This window comes from Strongylocentrotus purpuratus, unplaced genomic scaffold, assembly GCF_000002235.5.
Source record: "Strongylocentrotus purpuratus isolate Spur 01 unplaced genomic scaffold, Spur_5.0 spur5_scaffold_10, whole genome shotgun sequence".
Taxonomy (NCBI): domain Eukaryota; kingdom Metazoa; phylum Echinodermata; class Echinoidea; order Camarodonta; family Strongylocentrotidae; genus Strongylocentrotus; species Strongylocentrotus purpuratus.
In genome coordinates this window covers 19,514,499-19,527,739 of record NW_022145595.1, presented here as the reverse complement: position 1 = coordinate 19,527,739, position 13,241 = coordinate 19,514,499, and the positions used below count along the sequence as shown (strand labels likewise).

The following is a 13,241-nucleotide window of genomic DNA, read 5'->3' as shown; positions in this document are numbered from 1 at the left end:
ATCTGAGTTACATGTAGGGCTTTTATTATCTACATGCAGTAATTAATGATCACCAAACTTGATTTGTGGTTGTAAACTCATCAATTGTTTATCTTTCTGTTACATATATATATATATATATATATATCTCTCTCTGATGAAACTGTCGTCTTTTTTTTTAAATTCTTTTCTTTTTATTCAAATAAATCCTATAATGGCAGAGGCAAAAATTAAAGAATATAATTGGTTGCACGGATTATTATATCCATGATTGCTGGTAAAAAATTTGACAGTAATTTATCATATGTTCACCAACTTGATCTGTGGTTGTCAACACATCAATGTTTATATCTCTGTTATATTCCTCCATCTCTCTCTATCTCTATCTCTCTCTCTCTCTCTATCTCTATCTCTCTCTCTCTCTCTCTCTGTCTTTGTTTAGACTGTATTCCTGCCTGGCTAATGGTAGCCCTGATGAGTTCCAGAGAGGAGAACACATGGTCAGGAACAAAGCGGTCAAAGATGTTCTTCAAATTGGTAAGCCATCACTAGCTTCCATGTAGTCTTCCGTTGCAAGTCATGGATGTATGTCTTTGTCTTTTGTGATAAATTAACGGTGTGGTCTACCACCAGTTCGTCTTCTACCCAATTAGTCTACTCCCATATGGTCTACATCCAGCCCGTCTACTATCAACATGGTCTAATAATCATTTTGTCTACTTATCATTTGGTCTAATAACCATTTAGGCTAATATTCAATTGGTGTAATTTCCATATGGTCTAATCCCAAATAAGTCTATAACCAATTTTTTTTCTATTGCTAATTAAGTCTAATCCCCAGTTTGTCTAACGCCCATTTTGTCTACTATTCATACTGTATGGTCTGATAAAATTTAATCATAAATGATAATAATCAAATTATTTTTGGACCATATATGGATAGTAGACGAAATGGCATACTGGGAATTAGACTAACTGGTTAGCCGGAATTATGTTAAATATGTATAGGAGTTTCAGTGTACACGTAATGCCCTTTAAACAGATATAGTTTCAGAGATACCTTTGATCTCTAAGAAAAGAATATGCATTCCCATAATTTCATTAATTTCAACTTTTAAGAAGGGATCTAGAAAAGAGAGAATGAATACCAAGAGTCAATATATTCCAGGCTTGAGCATTTTAGAGTTTTAAAAGGAAACTGGTAAAGAAGGGGGGGGGGGGGTATAGTATAGAGTACATGTAGTCCTGTATATATATTCCAGACTCATCTTTTATTCAGGATCTTGGAAAGCGAGAACAGATGTTTGTAGTCTACACTTTCCAGACTTCATTCATTTCACTTTTAATATGCATCATACAATTAAAGTAAAAAGATGCATTTTTATACATATTCCAGACCCATTTAGAATTTAGATGGGGCTTTGGCGAAGAGATTGGATACTACTAGTGTACATATTCTAGAATTGTCTAGTTAACTCACATACAGTATCCCTGGTTCGACCAGATGCAAAAGAACAGCCAATGCTGAGATTAGCAATTTTAGTTTCTCCCCAATTTAGACTTGTATCAACATGTCATGTTTCCAAAAATAGACTCAGGCGGGTCAGGCATACTGCATGAGCACATGTTTATTACTGTATGTTGCTGGTATCGAATGGACCTACCAAGAGTGCTTTTAGAAGAGTTGGTAATTGGTATCCAGATTTTCAGAATCAGATGATCTTTTTTTTTGCTCTAAGTTGTGGTAGAATATTCTGTTCTTGTTATTGATTCATTGATACATCATGTCCATGAACTTTATCAGTCTGTTTTGTTTAAATTGAGATTTTTTAAAGACTAAGAATGTGTAAAATTTGTGATGCCTTGAATTGATTGAAGTCTGTGATATACAGGCTTACAAGTGCACATTGTAGCTCTATTTCTATCTAGAGTGTATGTACAACATTTCCTTGATCTACATGTAACAGAACTCTAAATCTAATGTATATATGAACTTGTGTTATATGTTTGTTGGTACATGTAGATCATCTTCCAGTCATCGGTACATATTGAAGTAAAACTGATCCCGGGTTTGAAACCAAATCGAATTGATAGTGCCTTTAGCTTGTACATGTATGTTTGGTTATATAGGCAGTAATCCTCATTCCCAAGTCCCTTGGAAAGGACTTAAATCGACAGTCCCCTGGTTGCTTACTTACTTTAATTGTACAAGCGTATGCGTTCATGGTAGTCAAGTAAAAGACAATTTACATTATATCAACAAACCATTTAAATAGTCATATTGTGTGCACTAAACATCTGTGTGAACATAATGAAATAAATGAATGAAGACTTTGCTGAAGTTTTTGATAATTAAGTGCTCTTAAATCATACAGGAATTTGTATTGCATATCATAAATCTCATATTTTGTTTATGCAGTATGTTCCCTTTTGTCATTAACAAAAACAACATTGATCTCCCACATCCTGTTTACTGAGAATTGTTTATAAATATCAGGTTCAGGTTCAAGATAATTATACAAGATCCTTTTTATTCATTGTTAAAAAAAAAGATTGTTTTCACAGATTAAATGTCTTTGGTTACAATGAAGTACGTCTACAGTATATGTTCAGGAATCACCATGATAAAGCATGCATTGAGGAAGTAGTACATTGTAGGTGTAATCCAATCTCCAAAATCTCTTTCGCATATTTATGAAATTAAACATTGTCCATCAGAGCCACCTATTATCTCGTCTTAAAATTGCAAAGAACAAGTTCCAAGCTGTGAAAAATATGAAGAGGAATATAAAATGTATTATGTGTATTTAGGGGCATGTAAACCTCTTGGCGTTTGCAAGGAGGAAGTCATACAATTGTTTGAGGTACACTGTATAATTAATAAACTTATCCTGATTTTTACCCTATAGGATTTCACCTGAGTGGGACAGTAGTGCCCTCCCATCCCATGACCCAGCAGCACGGCACCAGTGCGACCTTCAACGTCGCCATCACCTTCGACCGACGTCGCATCTCCTCCTGCAGCTGTACGTGCAGCTCGGCCAGCAAGTGGTGCAGTCACGTGGTGGCGCTGTGTCTCTACCGCATCCACCATCCGTCGTCCGTCTGCCTGCGCGCCCCCGTGTCGGAGTCCCTTTCCCGCTTGCACAGAGAACAGCTTCAGAAGTTCGCTCAGTATCTCATTAGTGAATTTCCCCGTTTGGTAAGTCCTTTTTCGAGAAAAAAATGGACTGATTTACTAACATATTCAAAATTTCAAATTTTCTGATGTTTCATTCCTGGGGACCTAGTGACAGGTTATTTATGTAACCTGTTATTGATAATGATCTACAGATCTACAACACTCCGAAACCAGTCTACACTATGTCAAGCAAGCCTCATTCAATAAACGCTAAAAAACAGAAACTTTCAGACGAACAAAATGATTGTGAATTTTGCAATTGATCTGTATCCGCAAAGTTTGATGGCATTATTGATTCACAACTGACACAACCCTGAATTTTTGCAATTTACAAAAAAATTCCTCCTGTAAAAATCATTTTCATTTACAATTCTACAACAATTCCTTTTCTACAAAGATTTTTTTTTTTGAGTACACAAGGTTTTGCCATCTTGTGTTATATACAGTGTACATGTAGTTTCCTTGAGACATTTGAATATCAACAGCTAACCTTTCAAAGTCTCATGTTATGTTTGCCTTATGAACACACATCTCCCCTCATTCTCCCCCAAGGCCAAATTTCTTGATGCACGACACAGATGCAAAAGCAAATTCATGTCAGATGGCAGGTACATTTTCAACAGCATTCAGTATACTATGTACTAGTCTCTTCATACCATGGGAAATTTATACAAAACTGGTACAGTCAAACTAGCTTTAGTCACCACCTGTCTACAAAGACCACATTTTTTTGTTTCCCTTGAGCCGTCGCTGTAGAGGTTTGACTACATAATTATAAAGAATCCCTGCATAACGAATTGAGCATACAGACTAGAAAACAACATCCGATCAAGAAACATCGTACAAAGAAACTGATTTTGATGAGATCAGTAAACATATGAGGGCTAGCCAATCACTAGTGTGCGCTCATGATAAGCCCCGCCCAGTTATACTAGAGCGGATCCCTGTTAGTTTATCACTTTTTCGTTCAAAACGATGCTCAAATAGATGTTTTCTCTATACAACGTTTTGTTATGCGAATTTTCATTATACAGTGGAACCTGTCTATAAAGACCACCAGAGGTGGTCACTAAAGCAGGCTTGACTGTACAATGTTCAGACTAGGCAAAATAGGCTAATATACTTCATATACAACACTTACAGGCATATAGAGCCAAACGATGAATGTTGTTAGTCTGAATGCAGGTTAAGCCAACAGCCTCAATGTCCCATTTAGAGCTTAGTATTTTGCATTGACATTGTCTTGTCCCCTTGGGGTTGCCAATTTGCTCTTGCTTTGATGTCTTCGTAGACAATGATGTCAGGGTGACTCAGTGATAGACATGCACATATTTATGTTTCATCAGTGGAGTATGTCGACAGCTGTAGGTCAATGAGTGAAGAAAAGTGTAAATTTTGTTTATATTTCTGGTTTGTGCTGCCTTTCTTTTTCTTGTACATGGAACAGAATCTCCTATGAAGAACCCAGTTCCTCCCTTTATTATGTATATATTCAGAACTTTGACATACACCTTTAAAGGTAAAGACCAGTTATGGTCATGCGATTCCATTGTGAAAAAAACGCTGTGGAATCGATCAGAAAAGGTTGATCATCTAGCATCTAGCATCTGCAAGGTTCTGGAATCATCAAAATGATAAGAAATTTGGCCCATTCTTCGTAAAGTTACAAGCACTATACACAGAAAGATGTATATGGGACTACCCTATATCTCTCACAGACCATGAGAGAAACAAATTTACCAAATATATGAATTAGTAGGCGGTTTCCCAGAAAATTTTTTATCATCATGTATTAGTCAAAACATATTCTTTCACATGATTGGTAATGAGAGCTTCCATTTCATTTTTTGAAATTGGGGCGTTTCCAATACTGGTCTTTACCTTTAATGATACATTAAAGACTTGAGCCTTTGCAGACAATATGTGTTTCTTAGGGTACTCTTTACAAGATGGACAGTTATCTCATGTGCAGATTGGATGCAATGATTCAAGATGGAGAGGAGATGGTAGTTATTTAATTTTGAACCAGTCTTCCTGACATGAATGCAAAACAAGTGACAAATATGAAATTATACCTGTTCAAATCCATCAATGGTGTTTAAAACCCGAAGCTCTCTTTCATGTGAAACCTGCTGCAAGTAACTTGGCTTTTAAAGCCCCACTGCACTACTTACATAGCTACTTGCGCCCTCTATATAGCAACAATGTCTAATCGGTAACCATTGGTCCCCATGGTCCCCTTTTTCTGATGCTAATTGGGAAGCTGATTTGATGAGATAACCACCTGACCAGTGACCTTGCAGTGTGGTCTAACCCCTCCTATAAACTAGTACAGATAAGCTTTATATTTCAATTGGCTAGTCACATTTTATACATTTTTTATATTAAATTCAATCTGTAGCCTTTCAACTTCTAACTTCTTCTTCTTCTTGATTCAATTTCCTAGATCCTCCCCACTGCACAGCGGCTCCTGGACGAGTTGCTCTTGTCCCAAGGCAGTGCCATCAACAAGGTGTGTGGTGCCCCTGACCCTACCGCCGGACCCCCAGCCACCGAGATGACCCACTGGTTCTTAGATGAAGCCATCCTTCATGAGAACATCAAGAAGACCCTCATCAGATTCAGCGGTCCTTCTCCCATCGTCTTTAGGTAAGAATCTTTCTTTAAAAGGAAATTAATCAGATTTATAACTGTTCTGGGGGTTGTTTCACAAAGACTAAGATCAACTTTAAGTTGGACTTAACAATGGCAGGCCATTCATGCCAATGGGTACTGCCACCAACTCACCATTATGATCTTAGATGATATTTTTTCCTTCAATAATGAATTTTAAAAATGTAAATTCTGTATTTTTATGATCATGATTTGTTTACGTCCCTTGAGAGACTAATGCCGGTAAATGGTGAGATCAAACAGTTGCATCAATGGCCTGCCATGGTTGAGTCTAACCTAAAGTCGATCTTAGTCTTTGTGAAACACCCCCTGTTCAAGAGACAAATTTAGGCAGCTACCACTGAGAGATCAATAAACAGTAAAATGAGCTATGTCTGAACAGTCTGAGGATAGAAGCTTTTAAATAACATAATGTTATGCTTTCTATTTTCGGTGTGTGCTATTGAATACCGTGAACTGGACCAAATTTACAGTACTAGCTCTTTTTCAAAATACTTGGCATTTTCATGTCTCTGCAAGGTCACATTTTCATTCAGTCACATTGGGCCTGTCCTCATCAGCTCGAGATTGCCAAATATCTCGCTATGTGAACTATCCCGATCGCAAATTATCCAGTTAATTTGCGTCTTCATCAGCCCAAAGTTGCAATTATCGGATATTTGGTCGAGATAATCATCCAAAGATATCTTGGGCTAGTTTGCAAAATATCCTGCTATTTGTCCGATTTATGCTATTTGACCAGCCCGAAGACTCGCACTATGCGCAAAATATCTCAAGCTAATTTCTCGAGCTCGAGTTTCAAGTTTTGAGGTCAAGTCTCAAGCTGATGAAGACACGATTTGTAACTTCAGAATTATTTCCCACATCAGATATAGCGGGCTATTTGGCAATCTCGAGCTGATGAAAACAGGCCTATTCTATAAAAAAAATTACGGACTCTCGGTATTACTAATCTTGCATTGATCTTGTCATTCCAGTGATGTGAACTCCCTGTACCTGTCCTCAACGGCGCCCCAAGCAGCTGCCGAATGGACCAACCTGCTACGACCCCTGAGGGGGCGGATGCCTGAGGGCATCTGGAACCTGCTCTCCATCGTCAGGGAGATGTACCGTCGCCGTGACAGCAATGCCATCTCACTGCTTCGTATCCTAACGGAGGAGTGTATCATCTGTGATCAGGTGAGAGAGAAAGGAATGAATAAGGAGAACTTCATTTCGAGGGTTCAGTGACACAAAGACGTAACTCCACATTTTGCCAAAATTAGTATTTGATATCAAAATGTTCAGAAAAACATGGGCTTTCCAGGAAACACGACTTAACTCCACCCAACACCCAATTGAAGTCGATGGCTAGTGAAACATAAATTTTATTCCTTTAGGCCCAAGTGCTCAGTGACACAAAAACCACTTTTTCTCAAAATGGCCAAAATGGAGTTACGTCTTTGTGTCACTGACCCCTCGATTTAGTCTATTTTTGTTGTTGTTGCTGAAGTTTCAAGGTTTAGTTTAATGATACTATGAAAAATGTGTCAAATGTGTGGGGCCTAGGAAGTACCAAGATAATTTTTTTTTAACAGGGTAATGTTTGACATTACATATATAAGAAGGAAATGGCAACTTGTTCGCAGGGGGCTAAGAAATTAAAGAGTTATTCTGTTTTTTGTTTTTTTCAAGGCATGTTTTAGACATGATAATTACAAACATGCTATTTAGTTTTGTTTTCATCAAGTATATCATGGAGATGAAACTTTTAACATGAGCTTGATATAATTAAATAATCAAATAGTATTCTATTGATTGATAGTTAATATTTCCTAATTTTTCTTTCGTGGGCCATATTTTTCACCAACATTTATCTATATTGTATCACTTTTTTGTTGATCTTCAGATTGTGATTTGGTGGTTCACCACTCGTACCTCAGCCCTCCACTCACAGCATGGAAACCATGGACACCGGGCAAGTAGCAATAGCAGCACAGCAGCAGCTCAACACGCCTGTGCTAGCATGTGTGAGGAGATCGTTACTCTGTGGCGACTAGCCGCGCTCAACCCCATCAACTCACGCCAAGACCGCGTCAACCACGAGCAAGAGTTCCGCAAGTGGCACCTGCAGGTCATCGAGAAGGCGCGTAAAGCTCGGGGACCGTCGCATTGGGTAGGGGCTGGCGGCACGGGTGGAAACAATAACAATCTTCGTAAAGTTGACATCGAGGTCTTTGCAGGGTTCAAGCCCGCCATCGAGGCTTGCATGTTGGACTGGAGTGATTTCCCCATAGAGGGCGTCACGCACAGAGAGACACGCATCCCTCGGGTTAAGGTAGGCCAAGGTGGCGAGGGGAACAGTCAAATCTCAGGGAGTGGCCACCACGTGAAAATGCCGGAATCTTCCACGACGGGGGGCCCGACCTGTCGATCAAGTCCAGAGCAAGGCAAACAGGAGGTGAACGTAGTTGTAAGTAGTAGTCCCCAAGCGGAAACACCAGGATCCAAGGAGGACAAGGTCAAGGTCGAGTCCGACAGTGAGACTCTCCTGCGTGCCAACTCTTCAGATTCTTCCATGTCTTCATCAAGCGACAGGGTCGAAGGTTACCAGACAGGAGCCAGCTTATCACACTCCGACGACACAGACTCTGATGTGCAGACTGTCTCGAACTTTGCCTCCAAGCAGGCATCGGACGGCAAACATCTTCAACCGCATGGAGCAGAAATCAAAGACACGGGTAGTCAGGGTTCAAATTCACCTCGCGAGGGTGCCACTGCTGGGGATAAACACAGCGGGAAGCGCAAGACGAAGAGCAAGCATGTAGACAGAGGAGATTCTGACTTAACGGACAGTGAAGCTGGTCTGGTGGCTGAACCACTCCGGAGAGAGCAGGAGAGCGACTCCTCAAACGAAGCAAGGGCGGGGCGGAAGCAAGCTTTGCAGGTGGAACAGAGAGAGTCCCGTGAGTCGCAGCCCTCTAGTGATGAATATCAGATGTATTACTATGACACCAGGCAGGCCAAGGCGGCCGAGCCGACCCCACCCAAGAAGAAGAATGACACACCCAACCCCTTTGTTGGGATCAAGAAGATGGAAGATAGGATAGAGGTGAGTAACTCTGTTCTCTTCCTTGATATTCTTGGTTCTGAGAGACCAGGGGGGTGTTTTACAAAGACTAAGATAGCCTTTAAGTTGAACTTAACTATGGCAGGCCTTTCATGCCACCAGTTCCTCTGACCATTTCTGGCATTTGTTTTGCAAGGGACGTACAAATCGTGGTCACAAATCTACAGAATTTACCCGATTTGATTGAAGGCATTATTGAAGGCAAAAATGATATCTAAAGATCATAATTGAGAGACCAATGATGACAGCAACCAGTGGCATGAATGGCCTGCCATAGTTAAGTCAACTTAAAGTCGATCTTAGTCTTTGTGAAACACCTCCCAGGGCCCCGTCTTATAAAGAGTTTTGATTGATCCAAAGCAATCGCAATTTTGCACTCCCCTATCCCTTATGTGTATAGTTGCGATTGATATCAACTCTTCATAAGATGGGGCCCTGGGCGCTGATTCATAAAACTTGTCATCTATGACAAATTTGCTGTCAATCAATCAAATGCAATGATTTTAGTAGCTTTTGTTATTGATAAGAAGTTTTAACAAGGGCCCCAGATCACTGTTTGGACCACCAATTTTTTTTTTCTTCAGCAGATTATTAACAAAAACGTTACTATACACTGCAAGTGCTACTTCCTCTGATCCATTGTTTACGTACTCTTCTTAATCATTGCTTCACTTCAAAACTTTTAAAATTAGATGGAAATGATTCTCTCGTCTCTTCAGATCATGTTTTCAAGAGCTGAAGCATTGCATGCCCATGGTTACACCAGGAATGCTTGTAAACTAGCCATTCAGCTGGCTGAAGAGATGCTGGACAAACCACCGGTCCTAGATGCCCCGCCTCCTACTGGACTTTCAAACAGAGTGAGTTCAAACAGCAGTTGTACATTAAAGGCATCATTTAACAATGTTTCCAGTTTTACAAATCTGAGATGCATGGCCCTACGTGTTATCAGTGTCTATGGTGTGGTGTAATATTGAAGCCCTGAAAAAATTGCCTCAAAAAAGGAAAAATATTTGAGTGACCGGTTTTAATGTACTCATTTTCCCCAATAGACTGTACGTAGTGTTAATGGTTTTTGAGATTTTGAATTCCATTCATAAATATCTTAATAATCAGACAGGCGATTGGCTTGTAGAAATCATAGGATTCCTGACTGATCTAAAGGTTTATAATTATCATTACAGCATGAGCTAATTTGAGGATTTTGTTTAGAATCTGAGCCAATGATACCCAATCCCTTTTATAAAGATCCTATCTGTTGAAAATGCTACTGAATATCAATGGAAAGCTGAATGAATGTAGAATACAAATATACAGGAATGAAAAATATTTTCCCTTTCAGTATTGCCCAAAAGCAAATTTAAACCTCATTTTCTGCACCCCTCCAAATTGTGGGTCAACTGGGGACGAATTTGTTGTACATACATTTGTATTTGTAAATACATCCTGGCACAAAAATCCGCATGATGGAATTTTCATATTTGGAAACAGGAAGCTTGACCTCCTGTTCATTTATTACTCATGAGAAAAGCAGTACTGGAAAATTAGAATTATTTCAATTTGCATTATTGTAATAACTGAATTCTTCCTTTAGTACCTCCATCCCACATTTCAGTTGCTTGTTACATGCACCCAGATGCAACATCTTCATAATTTTCCCCCCTTTTTTTCTGTGTCGCAGGCAAGAAAGAAGCACGTCCATTCCCAGAGTGTCCTGACCAGCATGACGCTATCCAAGGCAGCGTTTCTCTGCAGCGTTCTCTCGGAGCAGGCAGAGTGTCATCATCTCGCTTTCAGGATGGGCATGTTCGGCTTGGAGTTGCCAAGGCAACCTGCATCTACCAAAGCACTAGAGGTAGGTATTGTCCCAATCACGACAATATTTTGAAATTAGAGTACTGTAATTGTCTCCCCAAGTAGCTTTTTTGTCTTTCCAAAAACAAAAGCAAATAGAATAAAGGGAAAGAACCCCTTCTCACAGAAATTACCACCCTGTATATTAATAAATAAATAAATAAGTGTGACCTAACCCTTTTCTCCTTTAATTCTGCCGCACAACTGCAAAGTTCTGGATGGTAATCTGAGTCGAATGTACCCTTTGAATCATACACGCAAAGCATATCTTGACGGGGCAAACAAATTAACAATACCAAACGATAGAGAAATACAAAGCTATTTCACATATTTGTATCATTGAGGTTTTTTAAGGACAAACCTCGGGATGACCTTTCACCCACATCTCATGTCAAGAGCTCTCTGTTCTTCTTGATTCTGTCGCTATCTTTGCTCATACTGTCCTGAAGGGTCCTTCCTAATTGAATTACCTCCACGCAGGAAGAGGCCGGTGGGCAGGATTTTGTCGATGATTCTTATCAAACACGAACAATATGAACGGAAATGCTGTCTGAAGGAGTCCATTTCCTCTCGGCCCAGGGGGGTGTTTCACAAAGATCCTAAGTCGAACTTAACTCTAAGTTGGACTTAAAAGTTATGGAGAGCCATTTGTAGCATTAAAATAAAATATATTCAAAAGCGAAAATTCAAGTATTTTAGACTTTTTATAAATTCCACATCAAGAACATGAAATCTTTCATAATGGTAGAAAATATGATTGATTTGAATCAACATTTTATGCCTTGTAAAATAACTTATACAAAATATTTTCAATGATGCTAATGGCTTTCCATAATTGTTAAGTCCAACTTAGAGTTAAGTTCAACTTAGGATCTTTGTGAAACACCGTCCTGCTCTCCATTCAGCGAGAATTCCAAAGACAGTTCCAAAGACAGTTCCAAAGAGATATCCTAAAGAAACAATATTTGAGTTGCTTTGAGGGGGTTTGTAAATAGCATGACCCAGGGCTAACTGAAGCGGATGCCTCCCACTGATCTGTGACAGCCCCCCTCATCCCGCCTAGTGTGGGAGTAATAGAGAGGTTTAACCAGGGACCCCTGAGTCTGATCTGACAGATCCGGGAATTGTTCAAACATGTGGTTGGAATTTCCAGGGTTCTTTCCTGGTGAAGCAAATAAAAAAAAGACTTGTTCTGTAGGTGATACAACAAGTAGGATTTAAAGATCCTGCTTATTTACAGTTCTTCTTAAGCCCCCTGCCCCCCATCCCTTAAAAAAGAAAAAGAAAAAGGAACAAAAGGGGAATTGGTTTTGTCAGGTCAATTTGAAGTTAGTTAATCGACATTGAGATACTGTCCATATCCACTTTACAAATGATTTTTGTTTTTGTTGAATTGGATGATAATCATATCCAAAATGAAAGTGCAATCCCTAGTATAGATCTCACTTACAATATTTGTTGTTGTTGTTGTAACTCCTGTCGCATCTTAACAGAATGAATTTTAAGCAAAAATCTTTTCAGAGCTTTTTCTCTTAATCTGAATAAAAAGTCACATTATCTTTCCTCCATTGTAGTTTGTTGCAAATACTGTAAATGACCTTTAATTCAAATCGTTTAGTTTCTTGGTTGGTGAGTCTGTAGAAGGCGTCAATGACCTTCCGCTCAATGTAATTTGATCTTATCGTCCTGATGAATGTGGTTTGATCTTATCTTTCTGATGAATGCTTTTGTTTTCTTGAGCTGCAGTAAGGAAGCGCCCCCATATGGCATAGCTTTCAGACAATTCCTGAAACAATTCTAATGATAGAAATAACAGTTTTATATTTTCCTGTGATAAGTATTTACTGAGAAAAATATTTCTAGTTGTGCACAAAATTTGAACTTATTGAATGTAATACATGTAAGTGCATGACCAAGCATAACCCTTGCAAAATTTGAGGAGAGAGGGAGAGAGACAGAGGGAGAGAGAAATAAGAAGAGAGGGAAGGGGGGCGGGGAGAGAGAGAGAGAGAGAGAGAGAGAGAAAGAATAAAGAAGAGGAGGGGGAAGAGAGGGAGAGACAGACGGACAATAAGAAATACAGAAGGGAAGGGGAGAGAGAGAAAGAGGAACAAAAGGAAGGGAGAGAAGGAGGGAGAGAGTGAGAGAGATAGAGAGATAGAGATGAAAGAGAAATAAAATGAAAATGTTAAACTCATTTAGATCTTTTGCAGTCTATGATTAAACTCAAACTTGAGCTATGTGAGCTTTATAGGCTAGTTGTTGACTGCTACATATGTCTGTGGTTTGGGACAAACAATCATTTACAGATTTGCACTGATTGGTCACAACATTTGAAAAGTGTGAAACGATATTGGGCAGGAAACTTCTGACATTACTACGTTTTACAAGTTCCGACGCAGAATGATAAGAAGAGGAAATTGGGAAAATATGGAAGAGAATGCT

At 39.2% G+C, this 13,241-nt stretch overlaps 1 protein-coding gene across 3 annotated transcripts in view; it reads left to right on the top strand.

The window, feature by feature from the left end:
- Positions 1-13,241, top strand: part of LOC574824 (zinc finger SWIM domain-containing protein 8) — a 40,911-nt gene that overhangs the window by 12,588 nt on the left and 15,082 nt on the right. For 2 of the 3 annotated variants that reach the window (XM_030979700.1, XM_030979699.1), the window contains exons 3-9: positions 422-516; positions 2,889-3,181; positions 5,607-5,809; positions 6,811-7,012; positions 7,722-8,924; positions 9,635-9,802; positions 10,624-10,797. In XM_030979700.1, the coding sequence (XP_030835560.1) occupies positions 422-516; positions 2,889-3,181; positions 5,607-5,809; positions 6,811-7,012; positions 7,722-8,924; positions 9,635-9,802; positions 10,624-10,797 (2,338 nt within the window). The remainder of the gene's footprint in view (positions 1-421; positions 517-2,888; positions 3,182-5,606; positions 5,810-6,810; positions 7,013-7,721; positions 8,925-9,634; positions 9,803-10,623; positions 10,798-13,241) is intronic. The other variant, XM_030979701.1, reaches the window with a different exon arrangement.